Below are 27,447 nucleotides of genomic sequence, written 5' to 3' on the forward strand. Positions count from 1 at the left end.
TTCCCTGAGGTGGAAGGGAGAGCGAGAGCCTCACGCCCCAAACCCTGAGAGTTGCTGGAGCCCCGAGGGGGGCTGAAGCTCAGTGCCCCCAGCCCTGACCCTATATTTGAAAATATAGAAAATCCCCAAAACATTTAAATAAATGGTATTTTAATATTGTTTCACAGTGTGATTAAAACTGTGATTAATCACAATTAATTTTTTATCTCACGATTAATCATGATTAATTTTTTTAATCACTTCACAGCCCTAAAAAACCCCCAAACCTTTGATGAATTTTCTAACTGTGATGAACACCTCTGGTTTTTTTCAATAAATCATAATTCACAAAACCTTGGGTAGAAGTAACTTTTTCAGTTTTGGTTGAAAAAAATGTCCCTTTTTCCACTGACAAACAATTGGCTTACATTTTAAAGTCTGTTTCCACACGGGAAAGGCTGAAGATTTATCTTTCTTTCTTTCTTTCTTTCTTTCTTTCTTTCTTTCTTTCTTTCTTTCTTTCTTTCTTTCAAGTGAAAGCTTAATACTACAGCAGTCATGATCATAATTTAAGCCCACTGCAGTCGACATGCCATTCTGATATTATTATTTGAAATCTTAATAACTTTAAAAGTTAGAGTTGCATTTAGAATTAGATTTTCAGAGGAAGGTGTCTCAAGTGGGGCATCTACAATCTGTGACTACCAAAAATCACTGGTCACCTCTGAAAATCTTGGCCCAAGTTTTTATCTCCTGCCTTCTTCTTGTTTTGGCTTCAAAACTGGAGGCAAGGAGAGAGAGACCTTTTGTATTCTAGTAAACATCCCTATTTTCAGGGTATAGTAATTCAGAATATTCACTTCAAATCTGCTAGAAGAATTCTACGCCCCCCCACACCCCATTAATTTTGCCACCAATAATCCTGTGTGTTAGAAGGGGGAGAAAAGGGGCCAAAACTGGATTTATCTGGAAATTTAGTTCAACCTTAACAATGGAATACCTCCCAACACACCACAATAAGACACGCTGAGCAAGTGCGTGGGCTGGTGTTAATTGGCATAGCCCGTCTTAAGTCAAAAGCTCCCCTAAAGTCAGTGGAACGACACTGGTTTCCACCAGCTGAGGATCTGTTCCTAGAAATATTATGTATTAGCCATCTTACCATCCTGAGAGATTTGGACGTGCCTCTTTATTCATGAACTGGAACTGCTCAAGTAAATTGGAAAGAAACCAGTGTACTGTCCGGACTGACCCAAGCTTTCCCATCGGGTCTACCATGTGATAAACATCATGCAGCAAAGTTTGAATCTTGGGTACAGAAGATGGGAAAAGCTGCAAAGAGAGAAAGTTGATATGGATCAGATTAATAAAGGCAAAAACACTTTCTCGTAGATTTTCCCTTTATATCTCTTTGACTAAATCACATATTGAGGTCTGGTCTTGCAAACCATTACAATAGGCGAGATGCATACTATATATGAAAAACATAACAAGGAAGCTAAGAAAAATTAGGAACAGATTACATGTGTTTAATAGACCATCCTAGCATTCATATTAAGATAAATTTCCAAAGTTATACTGATTATCATGCCTTGCAAAACCATGCTTACTGGTTCCGAAACAGAAGCCTTATCCCTCAGTCTTCTGTGTCCTTGTTCTCACCTGCTTATTTGACTCTCAAACGGAGATGAACTCTTCCCAGCACCAAAAGGCCATGCCACAGACTTTGCCATCTCTAAGCACAGCTCCCTTTCTCATATTTCATTACTGAATTTCCTCTTTGTGGCTACCAACTCATTTCCTGTACCATCACTCACCTTTGTCTGTCCCATGACCTTCCAGGACCTTCAATCACTTAATGCCTGTGACTTCTCATGCTCTGTGTCCCAATACCTGTTGCGTTTCCTTTGCCTCCATTGATCAGTTGTTAAGTCCATTCACACCACTCTCTCTATCCTTGACTCCTTTGTCCCTCTTTCCCCCCATATAATTTGCCCACTAATCCCCAGCCTTGTTGCTCATCCTGCCTCTCTGGAGGAGATCCAGACACCATGCAGACTTCCTACACACAGATTTGTCCTCTTCTGTTCTGCCACCTTCCTTGCCCAGCAGCTCTGCCTCTCCCTTATTGAGTCCCATGCCTATAAACCCCAAACATTTATTAATGGCCACTGACTCCTTCCTAAAGCCTTCCCCTCTCCTACATCCTCCACCCAATCTGCACAGGATCTCACTAACTTCAAGAAGAAAACCGACAACATCTGTCATGACCTCCCTACGCCTTCCCTACTCTCCCTCTCCTCCTTTTCATCCCCAGCACCCTTTTTCTTCTGTCACTAATGGGTCTTGTACTTTCTCTGATCCCTCCACCTGCCCCACCTCTGCACCAGTGTCATTCCTTCCTCCATCTCACCCTTAACATCTCACTGTCATCTGGCTCCTTTCGTTCTAAGTACCAGAATGGTCTGGTTCCTCAATTCTCAAAAACTGACCTTTGGCACTATTACTTTTGCGAACTACCACTCCAGCTCCCTCTCTCTTTACCTCTAAAATCAAATTCCCCTTCTCTAACTCTATTCTAGACCCCCCTCTCCATCCCACCAAATACATACTCAACAAACATTTCCATTCATCTCTTCCTAACAAATCTCAGCAAATGTACTCCATGCTCATTCTTCTGGCTCTCCCCACTGCCTTTAAAACTGTTGATCACTCTCTATTCCTTGACTCCCTATCCCTCATCGGCTTTCTTGGTACTATTTGCTCTTGGAACTCCTCCTACCCATCTGATTGGTCCTTCAGAATCTTTCCTCCCCTCCACACCCTGTTTGGGGGGATTCCCTAAGGATCTCTCTATGGTACTCTCCTTTTTTCCCCATTACACATTAAGTACATTATCTGCTCATACAGTTGCAGCTATGATGGCTATGCTAATGACTCCTAATCTATCTCCCTCCTTCCAGTCCCTCATCTTATGCCTCATTCTGCCTCTTTGACATTTCTTCCCAGGTTTTCCTCATTTCATCCTTCAACCACCTCCTCTCCAGCCTTCCCAACACCCACATTGTCCCCACCTCTCCATATGGAATATGGCCTCCAAAATGATTTTCTGACTATATCATTCTGACCATGTTACCCTCTCTTTAAATCTCTCCACTGACCCCCTCCCCTCTTCTCCATTGCATTAAATTAAAACTTCCTGTCCTCACCTTTGAGGTCCTACATAACTCTACCGCCCATAGCTATCTTTTAACACATCACCTCTTGCCTATTTCACTACTAATGCCAGCCTCGGGGCCACATTTGTTCATTTTTCTCTTAAGTGTCTTCAAGCCTTCTATCATGCCCTACACATTTCCTACCTACTTGATTCATCAAGCCCTTTCCCTCTCTCATTTGTATACCTCAGAACACTCGCCTTTTCTCTGAGCTCCACAAGAAATGAGTCTGATATTCTCTCTTATCCTGCTATCCTCCTTGTTTTTATTATAGGAAGAACTGGCAGAATACAAGACATATGCAAGACCAAACTGAGTATCCACATGATGTTATTGCTGTAAACTTCATCCTTTCCCATTCCATCCTCTCTCACTGTTTGCTGCCCCCCTCTCCATCACACCATCACATCATATCTAAAGCATAGGCCGCGATATTGCAGTTACACATTTACTTTAGGCACCTGATAGCATCCTTCTGAAAAATTAAAAACTTGTGATGTACTACAATTCTGTTCTGTCGTATTGTTATTAAATCAATCACGATTTTATGATGTCTTAAAGAAAAGTACCTGGATTCTGACCACTCTAACATTTATTTCAATAAGAAATAAGAAAAAAATCCATAATGTTTTCAAAGATTTAAAAAGTAGAAACACTTTCTTCTTAAATAACTTACAGTTGAACTACTATATCCTCCCAATGATATCACATCAAAGGAAATTGCACAATACCAAAAAATACATAATAATAATGTTTACTTTACCAGCTCAAATTGTCCCATACTCTTCAGCTCTTTTATAAAATGAATCATTGAATTTATTTCTTCTAAAGACAGACATTGTTCATATTCCTTCTGGTAGTTTTCATCCTGCAAAAGAAAGGACAGCAGTAGCTGGTGCATACTAGGTATACGTCTACATTGCAATTGGATGTGCAATTGCAGCTCGTATAGGCATACCCAAGCTAGCTTTGATCTAGCTAGTGCAGCTAAAAATAACAGTGAAGATGCAGTGACAGAAGCTTCAGTGTAGGATGTACAAGTCCCCGCCAGGATCATTGCCACCACATCTTCGCTACTATTTTTAGATGCTCTAGCTAGATTAAAGCTAGCATGGGTATGCCTATATGAGCTGCAATCACACGTCCAATTGCAGTGTAGACACACCCTGGGGATGAAAGAGCTATCAGCTTGCTCAAATCATAGGAGAATAACACTGCTGTCAATCCCAAGGAAAGTGTTTACGACCATACTACTGAATTGATTGAAATACTGTTTTAACCCAAAAATGAGGGACAGTTACTATGGTTTCTGTACAGATCAATCTACAATCCATGCTACACATGCCCCGCATGTTACTGAAAAATGACTAGAACAACAAAAGGAAGTTAACAACACGTATATAGACTTTTGACTCAGTGCATCCATCAGCACTGTGGATACTGCTACACCAGCAGGGTGTGCCTGAGGACATAGTGTGGCAAGTGGAAGAACTGTACCACTGCACATTTATCTGTGTGAGGGTCAATGGCCGTATTACAGACTGGTTTCCAGTTAAGTCAGGAGCGGGCCAGGGATGAATTCTCTCACTTATGTTATTTAATGTTCTAATAGATGATCTGATGACAAATTGATTGAGGCCAAAGTAGAAGGTGTGAAATTTAAAGATTGGGCTTTAGAGGCTCTCGATTATGCAGATGATATTGCCTTACTAGGAGAGACTACTGACCAACTACAACTGATGCTGGAAGAGCTCTGAAAAGCTGAAGGATCTATGGGACTTAAGATCAATGGTGATAAAACCAGAGCTATGTATGCCTCTTATAAGATGAAAACAAATGACCTGCTGACACTGCATGTAGATGGCACTGACACTGAATGGCTGAATAGTTTAATTTATCTGGGTAGTTGATTGACAGCAGAAGGTTCTATATCCAATGTCACATGTCCGATCAATCTTGCATCAATGGCATTTCATCATTTCTAAAGGCCTATCTTTAGTTGATTGGATGTCTGTGTGACAACTAAGACAAGAATGTCCAATGTAAAAGCGATGACAATTTTTTTTATATGGAGCAGAAACATGGCCATTAAAAACAACGGAGGAGAGGAAAGAAGAGTTTTCACCATCAAAACTTATAACGTGTTCTTAACATCTGTTGGTTAGGTTTGATTTTGTCACAAATAATGAGATACTTAGACAATCCCAGCAAGTTGCAGTCTTGCACCAGTTGAGAACAAGATGACTGCAATGATGGGGTAATGACCAGTGTAGAGAAGATGGTATGCTTTTGTAGGTTTAAAAAGCTACAGTCAACAGAAGCTGAGCATGCAGCCAACCATGAATCAGGCTGAAAGATGCAATTTTGAGGAAATTAAGAGTCTAAATCTTCCCATAATGACTCTTGCTGAAAGAAGCAGACTTGCAAGGAATCATTCAACATGATAGTCCATGCTACACACCGTCACCACAGCTATATCATGGCTACATGAATCTGCTGCTGCTGCATACCCTAGGTGGAGACCATTTTGCTTTGGCTATATTTAACTGGTACATAGTCCCTTGGGCACCATACCCAGCTGGTGAAAGTTAGAGCAGCCCCCTACCTGCACTAACCTGAGCCAGGGCTGGGGCAAAGAATTGGTGAGACCAAACAAGCTGCCTGATAACTCTTCCTTCTTCCAAGTCTGCTGTGTTCAATGTTAGTTTGGTGTAAGAGAGAATCTGGTGAGAGATAACTAGCACAAAGGGGTGTGTAATATTTGTAGAGAAATGTGATGTGCTGAAATGTGACTGTTTTGCATTTTATAGATAATTTGAAACTAGTTCTGTATTCACAAACATTTCACAAAAGCTGCATACTAAAAAGGGAATTTGGTCCCATCATTAAGCAAAACTGCTTTTACTTGAAAACACACAGAATTTCACACTATTGCAGCTTTGAAAATGTGAACTCTTGAGAGTTGGAAAATGGAAAGAAAGAAAGAAAGAAAGAAAGAAAGAAAGAAAGAAAGAAAGAAAATTCCATGCAAGGTGTCATCATAATATGTTTTTCACAGTTTCATACAACTCTGACTAGCCCCCAAAAGTTCTGATTGAACAAATATTTCATTTTGTAGTTTAGAAAAAAAACCCTCACAAAGAAAAGGTTATCATTGAGAATTAAATATTTTCAATTAATTTGTAATAAGAAAAATGTTTACAAAATCAATTCTTACCTTAATCATAGCTAATTTGTAAATGTTCTGTAAAGTCTCAAAGACACTGGAAGCTGAAGACTTATTAGACAAGATAAACTTGAACGTATCCTCAAGAAGGAATTCTTTTACAGTTTGGTCCTCAAAATTCAAGTCATCAACTTGAAAGTCAAAGTGTTCATGCACCTTGAAAAAAAAATGAATTAACGTACAGTTTTTATATCAAATCCAGTGTTCCCTGATATATCTAAGCTGGAGTTATTTATTTATTCAAAGGAATTATAAATGGCATGAATAAAAAAAGGAATCAAATGCACATAGATGGTAAACAAATAAAGTAGTAGTATTTTACTATGTATATTACTTCTGATACAATAAGTAGAATTGTAACACAGCAAATACTATTTCATTTTCTTTAACAATTAAACATCATTGTGTTTGCTGACCTCTAGTGCACTGAGAAGAGCATAGCACTGTCGTATAAATTAATGTGTTTTTGAAGCGTATGTTTAAAAAATGTCCAGCCTTTTTATATATATAAAAACAATTTAAGAGTGAAGATTGCTAAGTGACTACATGCTATACACAAAACTCAACTTCTTAAAGCTTAGTAATGAGCATAACTTGAATAGTTAAGGACATACATTTTACATTAGACATAACAAACAATCACATAATTTCTATCAATCATAGAGAAATTCATTTCACAATCCTAACACAACTGCAACTCACTTCCATCAGGGTTTATATATAACATTCTTGTTTTCTTTACTTCTGTATCCAAATGTATTTAAGAAATACTGTATTAATATCTGTTAATATTTAGTTGCTGACAGTAGATCTCTTTTAGAAGTACTTATAATTGAATTTTTTTAGAATAATGTTGTTACACATATTATCATAGCAAAGCATTTATCACTAGTGATTTACTAGAACATGATCTAAAATATGTATTTATTTTGACTTCCATTTGAAGGTGATCAAGAGGTGTCTATAGCATGTAGAAAGAACTTCTGTTTTCAAAAGGGTTTTGATTTGAGGATTACTGATGAAAGTACTATATTTATTTAGAGTCCAACTTGAGGTTATTAAGTTATGATGAAATATGCATTTCTTTATACTTGATAAGAACAACGTCTTTATATTTATTTTGTGGACAGTGCAAGGTTTACTATGTCTACTCATTTCTTTGCATTTTGTAGATTACGTAATAGGAAACGGCACAGATTTCACTTAGCAACCTAAATTGATTTTTTTAAATCAAGATTTATTATTATTTTGTTTCTGGAATGTCCCTGGGTATTTTTAAAATATATTTTTCCTTTTTTTTCTTTTGTGCAGACAAAAGAAGACACAGCTTTTTCAAATTCCCTGAAGCAGTGCAAAACAGCTGGAAAGCTGCCCTAAAGGGACAGTCGAGAATTCCTCTGATGGAGGGGGAATAGTAGGTGGTACAAAGTTGGCATAATGGGCTCTTCACCACATTCCTGTGTGTAGAGGGTATGTCAGGGTGGTCTGGGAAGCGGAAGGCAGCATGATGGAGGTCAGAGTATGTTATGCTTCATAGATCTTTGTAGGCATAATGGCCTCTAGGGGAGCAGTACAAGCCAGCACAATTTAGGGCAGCATTTAGACTTGCACTGGGAGACATTTCAGCCATTCCCAAGACCTTGGCCTCTTCCAGTCACCTATGCCAAGCTGTGCTCTAAGATTGAGCCCCGTTCCACAGCCAGTGCCTGCTCCGTTAGGCCACAATGACTTCTAGCCAGGTTGTTTACAGATGTTGAGATCTTAGTGCTTAGTAGACGTCAATATTATTCCATAGTCCCTTAACAACTCTTCCACTCCCAACAGGGCCGGCTCCAGGGGTTTTGCTGCCCCAAGCAGCCATAAAAAAAAAAAAAGCCATGATCATGATCGCGATCTGCGACAATTCAGCGGGAGGTCCTTCGCTTCTAGTGGGAGTGAGGGACCCTCTGCCAAATTGCCACCGAATACCTGGACATGCCACCCCTCTCCAGAGTGGCCGCCTCAAGCACCTGCTTGCTAAGCTGGAGCCAGCCCTGACTCTCAAGACTCCACTTACTAATGTATTCACACATTTATTTGTACATTTGTGCATAGTTGCTTAGAGGTTTGGGGGCAATCATCAATGACAATTCTCTACTGTACTTTTCTTTTTAGTCTATGCTCTTTTGGGAAGGGCCAGTTCCTCCCTTTGAGTTTAGAAAGCTCCGAACACCAGGGGAAACAATTAAAAAAAATACTGAAAATAAATCCCCTCCATCCATTTGATCACTTACTTGCTTTAAAAAATGTTATACGTTTTTAAAAATGTGATTGGCACTTGCTTACCTCAAGAACTACTGGATAAGTGGAGGTGTTGAACCCAATGTCAAAGGTTAACATTTGAAAACATAGACTGCATCTGAAATTAAACATGACAAGAATACGGCATGTGAGATAACTGTAAGTAAAAGAGAAAAAGTCAATAAAGTTACATGCAGATAGGTTTAGATCCTCAGCTGGTGAAAATCAGCACAGTTTCATTGACTTAAATGGAGTGATACTATTTAGACCAACTGAGATGCTGGCCTATTGACTTCAAGCCATTATGTTGTTTTTCACTGTTGTTTCTTTTAACAGACCAAGTAAAATAGGTTTTGTGTTAAAATCCATGGCCACCTAGGACTGGACAGTGACAGAGAGGACAGAACCCTATTTCGCTAGCAATGGAGTAATGGAGAGCCTCCATGACTGTAAGCAATGTAGTTCTTCTGATACATAGATTAACAATACTGATCTCATCCAGTAGAGAGAAGTTATACACACACACACTGGCCAGTTTTAAACTTTACTTTAAAGATATAAACACAGTCTTGCCCACCACTCATTCCCTGTCCAATTTGGCAGTAGCTGCACTGAGAAATGCTGCTCTAATCCATTGTTGCTGCTTCAGAAGCCCATTATTGTACTCTGAGACCTAATACACCACCAGATGCACCAAGCACAGACGGGATGGAATGGGGATTTCTAATGTTATGGGGTCTTTTTAATCTAGGTATTCTTCTGTTAATGTTAGTGCATTCTGTGGTATGTGAGGGTTTTGGGGTGTGTTGGGGGAGGGGAACGATATAGAGGAAGGAAGTGCCTGCTGGAGAGTGTGGGGTTCTGCAACTGGATGGATGACATTTTTGGGAAAACAGATGTTACATAAGGGTGAGTAGGTAGCAAAACTCATGAGTTTCATTGTGACCCCAATGGTCTTTGCTGCAATTGTGTGGTGGGATTTTGGATTCATACAAGCCTGGAACTACATGAAAACTTGGATGTCGCATACAACATCCAACCCATCAATTTGGTTTGGTGAAACTATGTGAACCCAAGCTAGTTGGTTTTCCACAACTTTGAAAATAACTCTATATTTAGAGTCACAGTATCTCTCTCTCACACACAATATATTCTATTCCTAGTGCTTTAGGACACATAATGAGCTTTATTGCTGCTCAACAACTAGGCCCTCAAGTAGCTGTATAAAACATGTATATTTACTATAAAAAAGTCAAGTATCTGGTCCATATAAAACTAAAAAATCCAGTAGGAATGACTGCAATGACCTAATCATCCAATAAAAAGGTGATACAGTATTATTAAGGCATACATCCAGAGGTGTAATACTTAGGACAGTATTCTAAAATTGTGCTAATATTCAGATCAGTTGCAATTCCCTGCTCCAGCCCTGGTTATAGCTGCCAGGGGCTGCTCTAATTTGCACCAGTCAGCTACAGTCCCCAAAAGACCATATGCCAAATGGAGACAGCTGGAGCACAATAAGCTTCAGCAATTCACTCTTTCATCCCTCTACACCCTCTACACCAGGGGCTCAAAGTAGGGAAGCACAGGAGACAGCTATGCCAGCTTCACATTCTTTGGGGACTCCCCCATTTGTGGGAGGTTTCTGCTCACTTTGTGCTGCCTGAGCAATACAAAAGAAGCGGAACAGGACACAGAATCTGACCCAAGGTATTGATTGTAACTCCTTGACTTTTTTTGAAATAATATGTTTGGCCCTCAAGTTGAGAAAGCTGGATGCCTCTGCTGTTGAAGATCTCTATTTGCCAAACACATTATTTCATTCTAATACCAAGTATGAAATATCAGTTTCTTTGTTACAGCAGAATCTATTTACTCAACTACTTTCCATAATATTCTAAAGAACTTGACAATAACTTAGCATTTATTTATAGTAGCTTCTTACCTACTGGAGGTCTTTGGTCCGACGTTGGGTGATTCAGTGAATGCCTCAGCTACCAGTAAGAGTTTACTTATCGTTTCTTTCATATTATCAAAGGCTTGTTGAGGGGAACTGGATTTGAAGAATGTCTCAAAAAATCTTTGTAGCTGTGAAAGATGTTACACAAATTCTTAAATACTTATCCTACTATGCTTTTAAGGACCATACATTAAAAGGCTTGCAGATGTCAAAATTGCATAAGAATGCCATCTTTATTTTCTACCAGGTCCCACATTAAATGAAGAATGAAATTAAATGTTCTCTCCATATTCTAGCAGATAAGTTATTTGCATTTATAAAGAAGAAAATCTGAAATAAACTGTGCATTAATTGGTACCAGAAGGCACTGCATTTAGACACAGAAGTCCCACAGCCTAAATTCATTTTCATAAAACATTTTGCTATTAACATATTACATGAAGTGGAAACTTCTCATGCTTAGTTCTGCTGCAGTAGAAAAACTTGACAGCAGCAACATATTCAAATCCAAATCCTTTCTTCTTGGTTACATATTGGGCCAAATGCTGATGTCCTTCCCCTTTGGCTATGAGCCCTGAGCCTGAGTAAACAAGCTTTATGCAGAGGATGGAAAAGTGGTCAGGGTGAAATCAATCTTTCCCCCACCGACACCCCATCATGTAGCCAGTCACATCATTACTAATACAACAATCCATATATGGGGCTCCTGCATATGCCTTGCATGAAGAGTTTAGTCCCATTGATCCCCATACTGGCATATCCACTGGCCTATACACCACTGCCCCCTCAACTTACTCCCACCACTCACCCAAATCCACCCTTCCCACCACAGCAGGGAGAGGGCTAATGGAGCAGAACACAGTTCCCACACATAGTGGGACTGTAGTGAGGTGGCCTGGCTCCCAGCCACCCCAGAGAGGGGCGAGCTCTTACGGACGCCAAAGTGGGCGGAGCCGCAGGAGCCTGTGCCCGCCCCCCAGAGGTCAAGGCGCAAGACAGGAAGTATAAAAGCCCAGCCCCAGGGCTCAGAAGCTGCCTGGCTGCCGGAGAGGCCAGACGCTGGTGCCCTAGCTCCCGCTGGGGAGACTCCCGCCGCCTGCAACCGACCCGAGGACTGGCCGTACCTGCGGAGCCTGGACGCCGACCAGGCACTGGAAGAGCCCCTAGGCCGGCTGGTACAAAGGGACCCCGAGGAGCTGCCCAGTTTACCCCTCGCTCAGTATCCTGAGGAGCCCATGGTGTGGGACGCTGCGGAAGATGCCGCTGAGACAGAGGTACCGGTAGAGGGGGAGGTTGGAAGTAGCCCGGGGGCAGCCGACCCTAGTCTGGCTGCAGCAGACCCAGAGCCAATGTCAGTGTGTTGCGGCCAGGATCCCCACTGACACAGCAGCAGGCCGCCTGCCGCTGTTAGGGCCCCGGGCTGGGACGCAGAGGAGTGGGCGAGCCTGCGTCCCCCCTGCCACCCCACTCACGGGTGGCAGTCTCCCCCTCGCCCTGACGCTTAGGCCTAGGAGCCTGGGCTTCTTAACTTACTGAACTGCTTGTTGCCCCGCCCTCACCTAGGGCCTGGGCTTACTGAACTGGTTGCTCAGCCCCTGCCTGAGGGTCTGAGCCCTGAACTACTGTTTGTTGCCCCGCCCTGACCCAAGGGCCTGGGCTTATATACTGAGCTACTTTGCTCAGCCCCTGCCTGAGGGTCTGAGCCTCGAATTGTAGTTTGCTGCCCCGCCCTGACCTAGGTCCGGGGCTTGAATACTAAACTGTTTGCTGAGCCCCTGCCTGAGGGCCTGAGCTCCTGACTGTTTCCTGCCTCACCAGGCTAAGTCACCAGCTCACCCGATTCGTGTACTGAGGCGGCCTGGCTCCCAGCCGCCCCAGAGAGGGGTGAACCTCAACAGTGGACGTTTACAGGGACCAATACAATTCTTGCTGATTTTAGGGGTATTGGGGCTTACAGTGGAAGGAGCTGCATTTGGCCCATCGTTACAGTGCAGTTATATTATAATTACTTTTGCTTCAGGGTAAGTCATGAAAAAATGAATGAATTGGCTAAACCAACAATAACATGCTTTTTCTTACTCCTCTTTGGTGCTATATTAAACAAACCAACCAACCAACTTCCAGTCATGTTAAATAAGCATTGTGTGGGCTCAGTGACACAAATTATTTCATTCTACTGTAATTCTCAAAAACACACATAGAGTTTTGAATATTCAGCTAAAGGCCTGAAAGGCAGACTACATATGATTTAATCAAATACTTCCCATTTACAATCTTCACACATGCATGCTCATGGATAGATCAGAAGTGTGACACAACTAGGGCTTTAGCTTGTTTACATTTAATTATTCCCTTGAGCTAGCTTCTGCCCCTGGATATTCTTTACAAATGAATTTGTGGGGACAGATTCTGGTGCTGGCTGTGGTCCCTTTTTGCCACCAAAGCAACCCAAAGGCCCATAAAGTTGCTGTAGCTGAGGGCTTGCATGACCAGGGGTAGAATTGTTCGAGACATCTCTACACTGCCCTCTTCTATCCCCAACCCCATTTTAGTGGCCACATCAGGAGTGTGTTGAGGAGATGATGTGGCCAGAGAGTGCTGATCTGGAGATCACTGGCTGGCATAACTGGGGTTCACTGCAGCCAGGTACAAATGGTAGCTCTGCTGGAATCTCAGTACAGGAGGCTCTTTGGGAACCTCCACTTGACACATCAGCCATGTGAAGGTGCCAGCCACATAGACCTGATTGATTAGGCAGCAGGCTGAGAAGGGAGCTGGACCCTCTGTCCCCAGAGCCCTGCTTTGTTAGATTACTGGAAGGAAATGCCACTTGTGGCCAGCCCACCTCCCAATGAAGGAGCAGAACTGCTACAGAGCAAGAGCTCAGCCCTGATCAAGCAAGAACAGGGAAGGGGTTTGCAGACCACCTGATTGGCTCTGGGAGAAGGCTACAGAGCATGAACAGATAGCATGCATTGCTGCTGCTGGAGGGAAAAAGCCTAATCACAGCCAGACCCCAGCACTGGGAGATTGACCCAGACAGAAAATCAGGTGCACAGACATAGCCAAGCTGGGAGAGCAGTCCAGACCCAGCAGAAGCAGCCCTGACCAGCATGGTGACCATGGCGACAGATTCCTTGAGAGGCAGCCAAGCCTGGGACTCCCCACTGTGAGCTCACACTACAGTGCTAGAGGCAGGAGGTGCTCTGTTGTAAAATGGAGCCTGGAGGGCCATTTGGACTAGTTGTTAAGTTAGATCTATTTTGTTATTTAAGTGTCAAGGACTCATATTAAGGTTGGGGTTATACATGTGACTTCTCATAGCAACTCTTTGCTAGTCCCTTTTACTAATTGTGGCTGTGTCCTTCCTGGCTAGGTGGCAGATAAAGTCATTGGCATTGAACATGGGTGCAGCATTTACTTCTGGTTAAGTTCCTGACTCTTCAGAGGTTGTGGAAAAAACCAAGAGCTTGAGGTTCGGTGAGGGGCAAGTGGGGTTCTCTACCCTATCGTGTGTGGCATTAGCAAATATAAAGCCTGTCAAAGGCAAGATACATTTGTTCAATGTCCTAGTACAGGCACCTTCACAGGCAACTGGTTTGGAATGTGGTATCAAAACAGAAATAAGAAAAGGTACAGAACAGGTTAAGAACCAGTACGAACTGGTGGGTTGGATCTTAGGTGACCTAGAATGTGCTTTCTAACTTTTAAGCAACCCTGCAATAAATGTATGAGGACGTATGTAGAATAACACCTTTTATGTAAGGAGAACATGCTGTGAGATAAGAATTGCTTCCTGAAGGGAGGATGTATATGTCTCCTTTTCATATTGTTGGCTACATTTTAAGCAATAATGGGCTGAAATATGGAGACAGCTTGGCACACCAGAGTGCCAAGGTCACGGTGTTCCTCTGTGCAGTGATCCCACTGTAGTTTCACTGCTAAGGGGATATGCATAGCTTCAGAGGCTTTGTTATGTGACAGTTTTTCCTTTGAAAATGTCTGTGTGTTTTATTTTAGTGAAGAATAAGTTCTTCTTAATATGATACATTTTTTTTTCAACATAAGCCTTTCTACCTCTAGTTAGCTTTCTTGAATTCATTCCTTTTATTTTGCACCACATGGAAAATAGCTATGCTTAATGATATTTCTTTGCCAAGTCCACACAATTTGTGTATTTATGTGTACACACACACACACACACGCCTCTTTGAGTATACATTTGGAGAAACCAGGATAACGAATGCATCTCCCAACCTACAGATTGGATCTGTGCAAAAAGACTAAAGAAATGTATTCCACAATAATTCTATCCCCAGTACTGCACACTGCCACACACAGATCTATCTACACATGATCTTCTACCTACAGTGATTGATGAATCATTGTCAGTAGAAAAAGTTGTAACATGTAATGGGAGAAAAATGTACCCATAATCAAAAACAATGGTTCCAGAATACATCACAGAGAAAAAAGTGCAGTAATTTATTATTAGTTTATAGTGCTAGCTGTTGGATATGTCTATTTATTCTAGCCCAGATTTATTATTATGTGATGCCATTTCCCTGTACCTTTGACACAGCACTTGATGAAGGTGGAAACCAAGACATTATTCAACTATTTTGTATAGTAAATTTCCTATTTGTGCATATTTTTTCTTACATAAACCAGTTTTAAAGGAAGACTGTTAATAGATTAAGCCACAAATTTATCCCACCTAAAGTTTGTTTTAATTCATTTAAGTGGAAAATGTTCTCTGAGTATCATTTTATTTTAAACTACCCACTTATTTCAGTGGTTACTGGTAATCCTTGAGAATGTTTTCTAAATTTCTGCTGGTGGGGAGGAAGTGAAAAAAGGCTTCTAACAACCTTTCCTCTAATGATCTCTGCTGTTAAGGCCAAGTCCAAAGCCCAATGAAGTCAATAAAAAGACTTCCATTGACTTTAATGTACTCTGAGTGGGGACTGGAATAACTATAGCCTCCTAATCATGGTCCTGGCTTTTGGAAATGATGAAGTGGAACAGCAATGGTGACCCACCAACAGGATTCCTCATGGATCCTCTTGTTGTGGGGGGACGGGAGGGAGACTTGTGTCTTCCCAAAATACCGTTATAGGAGAAGTTTGAGGGCAAACTTCCAAGGATTCTGTTTCTGGACGGGGAAATATAATTCCCAATAATAAGCAGCTGCTTCTCACTAGGATTTGTGGTGACATGGACTTCCACCATTAAAGATATGCCTCCTGGAAGTTTGTAAGCGAGAAAAAGAGCATAAAAAAGTGAGTTAGGAGGTCAGATAATAGTCTTACTTTCCTGTCTAAAATACACTCTCACTTAAAATGTTGGGATTTTTTGGAGGTAGTGGGTGGGAAGAGAGAGGTGGTTTTTGACTTTGGAACCAAACAACTATGGCAACATTACAAATTAAGGCCCCGATCCTGCAAACACATATGCAAGTGCTTAACAACTTACAGTAGTAAAGTTAGGCACCAGCACAAGTGTTTGCATGATCAGGGCCTAATTTCATTTATATCACAAGCTTAATTCAAAACTCAATCGAGAGTTAAGGATACCTACAGCTCTTTCACGTCTGTTCTGCCAAAGAAATAAAGGTAAAAATTGGGTAATTCAAACACCCTTATAAAATAAAATGAGGGGGGAGGAATATTGAAAGTTTCTGTTGTGTCAGAAGTTTTGCTCTTTACTTACATGTATGTTTTAATTCTATTTTACATTAAAAATTATTTTTGGAAGGTCCTGAGGCAATATCCAAAGAGGCCACATGAGGGCAATATTATAACCTGATTTTCACAATGTGCCATTCTAAGTGAGATCCCCAAATTGTATTAGAAGGCATATTTCCTGAGAGCATACTGTTCCAGTTTTGTTTGCACATATGTTAACTTGGAAAAAACATCTTGTTTGTTAAATTTTTCAAATGCACAATACACAAGAGACAATTTCAATAGTCGGTAATTTTGGCTTACACCATGGAACTGTTACACAACAGCAACTAACTTTAATAAGTTCTTTTTAGTGTACTGCATGCTTTGAAAGTTACTTCTGAACAATATTTTAAGATGAGCATCTAAAGTTGCATGAGTTCACAAAACGTGTAATTAGACCCAGAAAACTATCATGCACATAACTACCCATTTTGCATGTGCACATACATGGAGTCAGATTCTCAGCCAGTCCTGTGGCAGTGCAAAATACTACCTACTACATAAGGTAAAACACCAGATGATGCAGAGCTCTGTGCCAACTGCTCTCCCATGAGACATGACGAGCTATGTGAAAGCAAATGCCTCCTCTAAAGGATGATGGGTGGGAGGGTGAATAGATCTGAATAGTTAACCTGAGTAATTAAACCATTTTCTAAGACTCTGAAGCACTGATATCAGTTAATCTCTTTTCTTAAAACCTATCAATATAATACAAAAATTCTATATTGACATGACAAGCTATGCAAGTGTTGCCAAAATATAAAAAGACAGAACCCTTGGTTACCAATCAGCCACAACCAGAATCTTGAAGAGTAGTTAGGGGAATACTGCTCCAGAGAATTAAAGTGCTAATATGAACAATTGGACACAGGTCCAATCTTCAAGTATTACATAAGATAGTGCAAAGCACTTGATGGGCTTGTCTACATTACCCACTGGATCGACGGGCAGTGATCGATCCAGCGGGGGTCGATTTATCGCATCTAGTCTAGACATGCTAAATCAACCACCGAGCGCTCTCCTGTCAACTCCAGTACTTCACCAGGGCAAGAGGCGCAGGCGGAGTCGACAGGAGAGCGTCAGCCATCGACTTACCGCAGTGAAGACACCACAGTAAGTAAATCTAAGTATGCCGACTTCAGCTACATTATTCATGTAGCTGAAGTTGCGTAACTTAGATCGATCCACCCCCAGTGACCTAGCAGACCAGGCCTAAGAGTCTCCCATTTTGGTGAATATTGCCTGGCCTGTCAACCTTGGCAATATACAGGAAAACATTTAGGTGTCAATTATTTGCTCAGGCCTGGTCTACACTACGCGTTTAAACTGGTTTTAGGAGCATTAAACTGATTTAACGCCACACCCGTCCACACTAAGGGTACGTCTACACTATGGGATTATTCCGAATTTACATAAACCGGTATAGCAAAACAGATTGTACAAAATCGAGTGCGCGCGGCCACACTAAACACATTAAATCGGTGGTGTGCGTCCACGGTCCGAGGCTAGCGTCGATTTCTGGAGCGTTGCACTGTGGGTAGCTATTCCGTAGCTATCCCATAGTTCCCGCAGCCTACCCCGCCCCTTGGAATTTCCGGGTTGAAATCCCAGTGCCTGATGGGGCAAAAATCATTGTCGCAGGTGGTTCTGGGTAAATGTTGTCAGTCACTCCTTCCTCTGGGAAAGCAACGGCAGACAAGCATTTCACGCTTTTTTCCCTGGATTGCCCTGGCAGATGCCATAGCATGGCAATCATGGAGCCTGTTTTGCCTTTTGTGACTGTCACCGTATGTGTACTAGATGCCTCTCACAGAGGCGATTCAGCAGCACTACACAGAAGCATGCTTTTGCTTTTGCATGACAGCAGAGATGGTTACCAGCCATACTGTACCATCTACCATACCATAAATTGGTAATAAGATGATCATGGTTACCAGTCCTTATACCGATATAAAGGGCCTCTTAGGCCTGGTCTACACTACGCGTTTAAACCGGTTTTAGGAGCATTAAACCGATTTAACGCCACACTCGTCCACACTAAGAGGTCAGGGCATAGCTCAGCAATTTACGCAACCCCCCACCCACCCCCAGAAGTGAAAGGGAAAACAATCCTCTCTTGACTCTTTTACATGTCACCCTATCTTTACTGAATGCTGCAGATAGATGCTTGCTGCAGCACTCAACACCAACATCCTTGCTCCCCCCTGCCATGGGTGGCTGATGGTGCAAAACAACTGGTACCCGTCCTCATCATCAGCCTATTGGCACATGGGGCAGTGCAAAAGGGCTGGTAACCATGCTGACTAGCATCCGTCAGGTCGATCAAGGGTGCCTGGCCCTAATTTTTCCTGGTAGATGGTACAGTATGGCTGATAACCATCGTCATCATAGAAACAGGGGGCTGAGCTCTGTCAGCCCCCACCCTTCATGTGTAAAAAAAAGATTCAATTGCCCCTGGACTAGCAGAGGGATGCTGGGCTCCTCTCCTCCACACTCCTTACTGTCCTGTCTGGACTATCATAGCAGCTGGAGGCTGCCTTCCACTCATTTCTCACTAACAAGTCAGTGTGTCTTATTCCTGCATTCTTTATTACTTCATCACACAAGTGGGGGGACAATGCTACAGTAGCCCAGGAAGGCTGGGGGAAGAACGGAATCAACAGGTGGGGTTGTTGCAGGAGCATCTCCTGTGAATAGCATACAGCTCATAATTTCTGCAGGATCTGACACAGAGCAGCTGTGCTCTCTGGTTCTATGATACAGTGGTTCTCTAGTACACTTGCCCATATTCTAGGCAGGACTGATTCTATTTTTAGATACCAAAAAGGAGGGATTGACTCAGGGAGTCATTCCCAATTTTGGCTTTTGCGCCCCTGGCTGATCTTAGCCAGGGGCACTTATGACAGCAGCAAATGGTGCAAAAGGACTGGTAACCATGATCATCTTATTACCAATTTATGGTATGGTAGATGGTACAGTATGGCTGGTAACCATCTCTGCTGTCATGCAAAAGCAAAAGCATGCTTCTGTGTAGCGCTGCTGAATCGCCTCTGTGAGAGGCATCTAGTACACATACGGTGACAGTCACAAAAGGCAAAACAGGCTCCATGATTGCCATGCTATGGCATCTGCCAGGGCAATCCAGGGAAAAAAGGCGCGAAATGCTTGTCTGCTGTTGCTTTCCCAGAGGAAGGAGTGACTGACGACATTTACCCAGAACCACCTGCGACAATGATTTTTGCCCCATCAGGCACTGGGATCTCAACCCGGAAATTCCAAGGGGCGGGGTAGGCTGCGGGAATTATGGGATAGCTACGGAATAGCTACCCACAGTGCAACGCTCCAGAAATCGACGCTAGCCTCGGACCGTGGACGCACACCACCGATTTAATGTGTTTAGTGTGGCCGCGCGCACTCGATTTTGTACAATCTATTTTGCTAAACCGGTTTATGTAAATTCGGAATAATCCCGTAGTGTAGACATAGCATCAGTGAGAGTGCATAATGTCCCTTGACATGAACAGGAATGATTACACACACTGATTGGACATAGATTCCTTGGTATGTACCTTATGCAATTATTTTACAAGGTTTATATTTTTTTAAGGCACAGACGGTGGATAAAGTCACTGTAAACCGCAGTCACTATAACCAGGACAAGTAAAAGTGATTTGTAAGAATTATTTACAATAGTTTAATTTAAAAAAAATGGTGGGATTTTCCACACAACCATACAATGTTGTTTAATTTACTAAACTTAAACTTCTTATGTCTTCTCTGATCCAAGCATTTTATATGTAATAAGTCTCAGTTCTTTTTAAATTCTCAACAACAACATATCAGCCACATTCTTACTACATCTAGTATACCTTTGTGCCTATTAGGCCAGATGCTACCGTAAACATATTTTGTCTGCAATAGTAAGTTTTTAGCAAGGTGAACTCCAGTGCCAGGTCAATTTCTTACTAATAATGAATAGCAGAATAGACCAGCAAAGAAATGTTTATATATGCTTCTGAACATGTTAGTTAGTTTCATATCAGACAGGTATGTGAGTAATGGTGTACAACATTATTTCAGGCAATTCATACAGGCTGACAATCCATCAGCATGCTAGAAGCCTGAACAGACCAGCACAAGACTAAAATAAATGGTGGAAAATGGTGAATGCTCCATGCACCTGAGAGTGTGGGAGGATAAAGAAAGAAAGAAACCTGCTGACAGTCCATGGGACTAACATCAATCTTGTCGGTGCCAAGTTTTTTTTTAAAATTGAAGAGACTGAGCTATTTGGGAAGAGGATGCAGGAGAGATACATTGTAAACAACACTACTAGCAAATTTTCTCCAGGTCTATGTCTCTTTTGCATGCATGCTCAATTCCCAATTATATAATGGCTGTTATGTCAATCGGTGAAACAACAGGCCGCAGAAGACCCTTACTGCTGTTGTAAACTATTGACATTTTGGAGCTACACAACAAGTAATGCACATTTTTTCCTTCATTTACATGAGAGATACTTCACAAAGAAATCCCACATTTTAGAAATGTGTGGCTGAGGTTGAACATTTCTAGTTATTATGGACCAAATTCCTCAGCTGTCATCAATTGGCATAGCGCCACTGACTTCATTCAGAGGTCCTGGCTCATTGTGTCTGCTGTAGGTGGTAACTGGCATTGTAGGTTTGGCTGAATATTCTGTGAAGTTTATTGAAAACATGCTCTACGATCATGCCAAAATGGTTTATAGCTGACTTACAGACAGGGAGAAAAATACTTATTTTAAACATTTAATTTTTCATTATCATTTCCAGAATGAGTTGCTATTTTCTGCTTCTCCTGCACAGTGCATCTGATGCTGCATTGTATCAAGCCCAGAAATCCTTTATGTATTTTCCACATATGCTAGCTGGTCACACTTAGAGAATTTCTATTGTTAGATTATACAGTGCCTTGCTTTTACTGGTTATTTCTTGGAGTCTCTCTGACTTCTCTCAAGCTCTATATAGAAGATACTGTTTATAGTTAGAGGCAGCCTAATATATCCTGTTCTCCATCATTGTATTAATTTGCATTTAAATGTACATCACTATAGAAGTGCTTTCTCTGGTGACTATTGTTTGTATAACTCTTGCCGTTCTGACAACTCTGTCTAAAGCTGTGGAAGATATAAGACCACAGAAGCAGTAACCAGACTGGAACTTCTGTCTATGTGCTGCTACTTCTTTTATTATTAATCACTTTTATTGCTTTTTCAGCTGCCAGAATGTTCTGTAAATGGTGGCTGATGCCCCTTTTTGAAGACTTGTCTCAGCGCTGATTATTTTCCAGAGTGCAATGCCACAATTACTAATTATTATTATCCTCCAAGATAGTTCCTAGTTACGGGATTATAATGATGCTACTGAACACTTGTAATATTTTCAGTTAACTTAAAATGAAATTAAACTCAGAGGAAGCAGAGGTCTGCCAGCACTCATGCTGATTAAGACCCAAATCATGCCCCCTACCTAAGTGACTCAGTTGGGGATCTTCTTGTGGGCAAGTGGAGAAGCAACTTCACTCTCCACTCTCAAGCAATGGTGCAGGAGTTGAGCTACTCCAACACTCCAGATGAAACCCATAGAAGACTCAGAAGCCCTAGTGCCTCCCTTCTGCAGAAGGAAGGATGGAATGATCCACAAGGCAGCAGATCCTCTGGCATTGCAGGAAGAGCTGCTATGTCACAAGCATGGTTTCTCACTACATTGAACAAAGGAGAAGCAGGATACCCATGAGGAGGCATGTGCCACTGGGCAAGATAGACAGAGGAAAGCAGATGGTCCCTCCCCAGCCACCTTGAGATGTCAAGATCTAATCTATTTTAGGCCCTTATAAATAGGCTTGGCAGGATTCGATTTTTATTTCTTTATGCATTTTTAAAGTTTGTATCAATTTAAGTTTCCAGAATTGCATGAAATTGTGTGTGGGGAAGGGGAAGACAATTATTTAGTGACAATAGACACTGAAATTTAAATCTTTATAACCATTAAAACACAAACTGTCAACATGACATGTCAAAATACATAACGTGAATATCCTTTTAAGTCAAACTCTAATAAGTTTTCAAGGTGCATTTTTCTTACTTTGCTTAGCTGTAAATTTCTATTATTACTGATGGAAATATTTTCCCAACAATTTGTGTGTGTACAGTGAAAGCAACATTTACTGGCATTTACTGTTAAATTCTAATCCTTTCAAGCCTGTTTATAAAGCATCCATCTTCATAGAACTTAGGATCCTAAGGGTGGCGCACTGGAGGCCCATTCCACCTTACAGAGCATTTTCCTTGGTTTGTGACCACTTCTCCCATGAAGTGCAACTCTACGACATCTCTAGTTCAAAAAATTAAAGATCCAAAACCAGACCTTATTTTAGATACTGATTTTACTTTCTTCCATAGTGGAACCTAGAAAAAACTTCAGCACTGCAGTGTATGCACAGTGTGTTTGAGAGGGTAACAACAGCTCTGCATCTGCGCTCACACAACCGAGCCAAAACTTGGAAGTGCCCTGAGAACCCCAATGTGTATGACAATATTCCCTCATCCTTTGCAAACCAAACACTGCTCTTTTGTCTGATCAATGAAAGCTATCCATGAAAAGTATATTTTGTGTTCAGTAGCAATGGCTAATAATGAAGTAATTGTTTGCCTTTCTACCACTGCACTTTGAGTGAATGAACCAGCTAGAAAAGAAGAGTTTTACCTTTACGGAAAAGTGCTTCTTCTTGGGAGGAAGCCAGACAATGGCAGTTGAATGAATGAATGCCCGCAAAGGTGTTAAGGATGTCACTAGCACATATGCTTTGATGATGATGGAAAGGTCTTGAGCTTTAAAGAGCTCCTTGTGGCTGGCTGGACCTGGTATAGAACTCCTGCAAAATAAGAACAATCCACAGTGTTAGGAAAGTACTTGCTTCCTCTGTATGAAAAGGAAAATGAGGTATAAGAATACTGAAAATAGGAGTCTTTCTTCCCCAGTGAAGTGACACAAGAGATTAAACCAAGTATCTTAGAACAATGCTTTGCACCAAGTCTGTTTTTACTGCTTGGAGGATTTATTTCATCATAATTCCCAGATAAAACCTATGGCAAGATGGAGTCACAGCTGAAAGCACATATCAGGAACTTATAGGTAAAAAACATTACAGTAATGTTGTTGTTATTGCAAAAACAGGCATGACCAACCCAGAAATCCAATTCTAAAGAAATCCAAACATGTTAAGGAATGGAAATACAAAGTTAAGGCACCCAAACAACTTTAACTCTGCCCTGTGCTAACACCAGGAAAACCTACACTATCTTTAATAAAAACTACTTACATTTAAGTCTTCTTAACATATGCACAATGTGCCTCAGGTGGCACATGACCAGGATTGGTCCACTGATTGGATTATTAGCTTCCCAAGCCCCATACTGATGGGGAGTGCAACATGAACACTGATCCATTACATTTAAGTGGGGTCACACACACTAAAATGCCATTGTCACACTCATGTGGTTATTGCATGACATCACTGAACAGAGTTTTGGTTGGACATATTTCTGGAGGTTTCATCACATGGCAGAAGCTTTAATTTAAAATTAATCTTTAATTCCCAGAGACTCCAGGACAATCGTGGAGGGCTAGCAACAGTAGAGAGTCAAGACCAGCACCTCCACAAAATACTGTAATGGACTATGACACAAGGAAATAGCCCTTTATAAATTAGTGAATAATAATCTGTCAGGCTTTGATTTGAAAGTGATAGGGATGTAGGCAGGCCACTAGTCAAGTATTTAACTGCACAGTCCTGTTTTTCTAGGGTTTGTCCCCCGTCAGGTACTCAGACAAAATCAGGCATGGTTTGTCCAGTATCGGATGGGGGACGCCCTTTTGAACACTGTGCTGCTTTGCTCCCACCACTGTGACCTCACATACAAGGTCCCATTGGTGGAGGCAGAGCAGCACATTCTTAAAAATGGCACTCTCCCATGTGGCATGACCTTGCACATACTATGTGTTCAAGGTCACGCGGGCGGGAGGTGGGGCCATTCAGTTCCTGGAAGTACCAGAATGTCCAGTTTTCCGGGAATGCGTCAGTGGCCACCCTATAGAGGTCCAGCTATTGGTCTATTGCTACAATAGTCTGCAGGAAGAATTAGCTGTGGAATTGTATTGCCAAATTGTACTGATCAAGGGATCAAAGATCATGAATCAGACCCCCCCAAAATCATGAGATTGGCCCAAAAATCATGAGACTTTTAAAAAAAGATTTTATTGTTTTTTAGACCAGTCTCTTGATTTTTGCACTCTCCCTGCCCATCCCCAGGATGTGTGCATGTGACAGTTAGTGTTGTACACTCTCCCACATGTACCAGATAAGGTGATTTTGGTGCCTACTGCAGGAGCTCTCACCCTCACATCTGCCCCTCTCCTGCCCAGTAATTAATCCTGTCCCACAGCCTCCTATCAGTTCTGTCTCCACCCAATCCCCCTCAATTCAGCTCCTCCTCAGTTCAGTCCTCCAGACACCCTCATTACCACCCCATCAGTTTAGCCCCCCTACTACATTGACCCCCACCACCCTAAGTTCACCCTTCCAGCTCTCACTACCCATCTGCTCAGAACCCAACATCAATACAGCCCCCCACCCTTCTCACTTCAGAACCTCCTGCAGCCTCCAGGCCATAGTTTAGACCTTCCAGCCTCACCTCTGCACCTCAGGGTTCTTCACCCTCTCCAGGCCTGGAGGCGGGGCTGTGGTGGGGTCCCTCTCCCACTTCCCAGGCTCGCAGGGGAGCAGCCACCCAGGGCTTTGTTTAAGTTTTTTAGCATATGTGTTGTGCTGTTAAGTTGGTCAGGAGTCCTCAAGAGAGGAGGAGTGCGGTGAATGGAGGTGTTTAAACAGTATTTTTGATTCTGTTTCTCCCCATTGGTCTGAATTATCCATGACATTCATACTGCCTCACATCAAGTCCAAATCATTAGAGAAATGCCTCTGATTGCACTGACCAGAGGATGTTTGGATTCTGATGTCAGCCCAGTTCTGCAGCCTGACAGGAATCAGGTGTTGTCCCCATTGTAATTAAACACAGAATTCTTCTTTGCAGCCAAACTAGTCTAACATACATTTTGTCAACTGAAACTGGAGCAGCAAAACAAAGAAAACAAATGCCTCATTTTCCAGCTTTGTGGGTGAGAGAAGACTATAATGCCGGACTCTGACGGCCTTAAACCAGCTGCCTCAGGAACCTGCCAAGAACTTTGCTGACAGTAAGTTCCTTATCTTAGCAATGGAGCTAAGGGTACATCTACACTACAAGACTATTTCGAATCTACTTAATTCGAATTTGTGGATTCGACCTTATGAAGTCGAATTTGTGTATCCACACTAAATACACTAATTCGACTGTCTGAGTCCACAGTAACGGGGCCAGCGTCGACTTTGGAAGCGGTGCACTGTGGGAAGCGATCCCACAGTTCCCGCAGTCCCCGCTGCCCATTGGAATGCTGGGTAGAGCCCCCAATGCCTGCTGGGGGAAAAAATGTGTCGAGGGTGGTTTTGAGTAACTGTCATCATTCAACCGTCACTCCCGCCCTCTCTCCTTGAAAGCGCCAGCGGGAAATCTGTTCGCGCCCTTCTCTGGTCGGTTACAGCTCGGACGCCACAGCACTGCGAGCATGGAGCCCGCTGCGATCATCGCTGCACTTATGGCCGTTGTCAACTCCTCACACCTTATCGTCCACCTCTTCCACAGTCAGCTGCTGAGAAATTGGGCGAGGAGGCTCCGTCAGCGCGGTGAGGACAGGAAGTCACAGAGTGGCGCAGACCTCTCACAAAGCAGGGTACACCGCGCAGTGGAGATCATGGTGGCAATGGGTCAAGTTCATGGTGTGGAACGGTGATTCTGGGCCCGGGAAACAAGCACGGACTGGTGGGACCGCATAGTGCTGCAGGTCTGGGATGAATCACAGTGGCTGCGAAACTTCAGGATGCGTAAGGGCACTTTCCTTGAACTCTGTGACTTGCTGTCCCCTGCCCTGAAGCGCCAGGACACCTGGATGCGAGCAGCCCTGACTGTGCAGAAGCGAGTGGCCATAGCCCTCTGGAAACTTGCAACGCCAGACAGCTACCGGTCAGTAGCGAACCACTTTGGCATGGGCAAATCTACCGTAGGGCTTGCTGTGATTCAAGTAGCCCACGCAATCGTTGAGCAACTGCTCTCAAAGGTAGTGACCCTGGGAAACGTCCAGGTCGTCATAGATGGCTTCGGCGCGATGGGATTCCCAAACTGCGGTGGGGCTATAGATGGGACTCACATCCCTATCCTGGGACCGGCCCACCAGGCCAGCGAGTACATTAACCAAAAGGGCTACTTTTCTATGGTGCTGCAAGCACTGGTGGACCATAGGGGACGTTTTACCAACATCTACGTCGGGTGGCCGGGCAAGGTTCATGACGTGCGTGTGTTCAGGAACTCTGGTCTGTTTAAACGCCTCCAGGCAGGTAGTTTCTTCCCGGACCACAAAATAATGGTTGGGGATGTGCAGATGCCTACAGTGATCCTCGGGGACCCAGCCTACCCGCTAATGCCCTGGCTCATGAAGCCCTATACAGGCGCCTTGGACAGTGAGAAGGAGCTCTTCAACTACCGGCTGAGCAAGTGCAGAATGGTGGTGGAGTGTGCTTTCGGACGTCTCAAGGGGAGATGGCGGAGCTTACTGACTCGCTCGGACCTCAGCGAAAAAAATATCCCCATTGTTATTGCTGCTTGCTGTGTGCTCCACAATCTCTGTGAGAGCAAGGGTGAGACCTTTATGGCGGGATGGGAGGTTGAGGCAAATCGCCTGGCTGCTGATTACGCTCAGCCAGACAGCCGTGCCAATAGAAGATCCCAGCAGGAAGCGCTGTGCATCCGGGAGGCTTTGAAAGCTAGGTTCCTCGGAGAGCAGGGTAACCTATGACTCTCCAGTTGATTTACAGAGAAGCTGAACCTGAGCCTGTTTCAGTGACTGTTGACTTCGATCT

General features: G+C 42.7%; 1 protein-coding gene across 1 annotated transcript in view; it reads right to left on the bottom strand.

Moving 5' to 3' along the window:
- CPED1 (cadherin like and PC-esterase domain containing 1) overlaps positions 1-27,447 on the bottom strand; it is a 225,480-nt gene that overhangs the window by 111,746 nt on the left and 86,287 nt on the right. Inside the window, exons 7-12 of the mRNA XM_045001870.1 lie at positions 23,142-23,310; positions 10,652-10,794; positions 8,749-8,821; positions 6,415-6,579; positions 3,961-4,065; positions 1,142-1,311 (exon numbers count right to left, since the gene is read on the bottom strand). Coding sequence (XP_044857805.1) covers positions 1,142-1,311; positions 3,961-4,065; positions 6,415-6,579; positions 8,749-8,821; positions 10,652-10,794; positions 23,142-23,310 — 825 coding nt within the window. The remainder of the gene's footprint in view (positions 1-1,141; positions 1,312-3,960; positions 4,066-6,414; positions 6,580-8,748; positions 8,822-10,651; positions 10,795-23,141; positions 23,311-27,447) is intronic.

The sequence above is a fragment of the Mauremys mutica genome, chromosome 1 (genome assembly GCF_020497125.1).
Source record: "Mauremys mutica isolate MM-2020 ecotype Southern chromosome 1, ASM2049712v1, whole genome shotgun sequence".
Taxonomy (NCBI): domain Eukaryota; kingdom Metazoa; phylum Chordata; order Testudines; family Geoemydidae; genus Mauremys; species Mauremys mutica.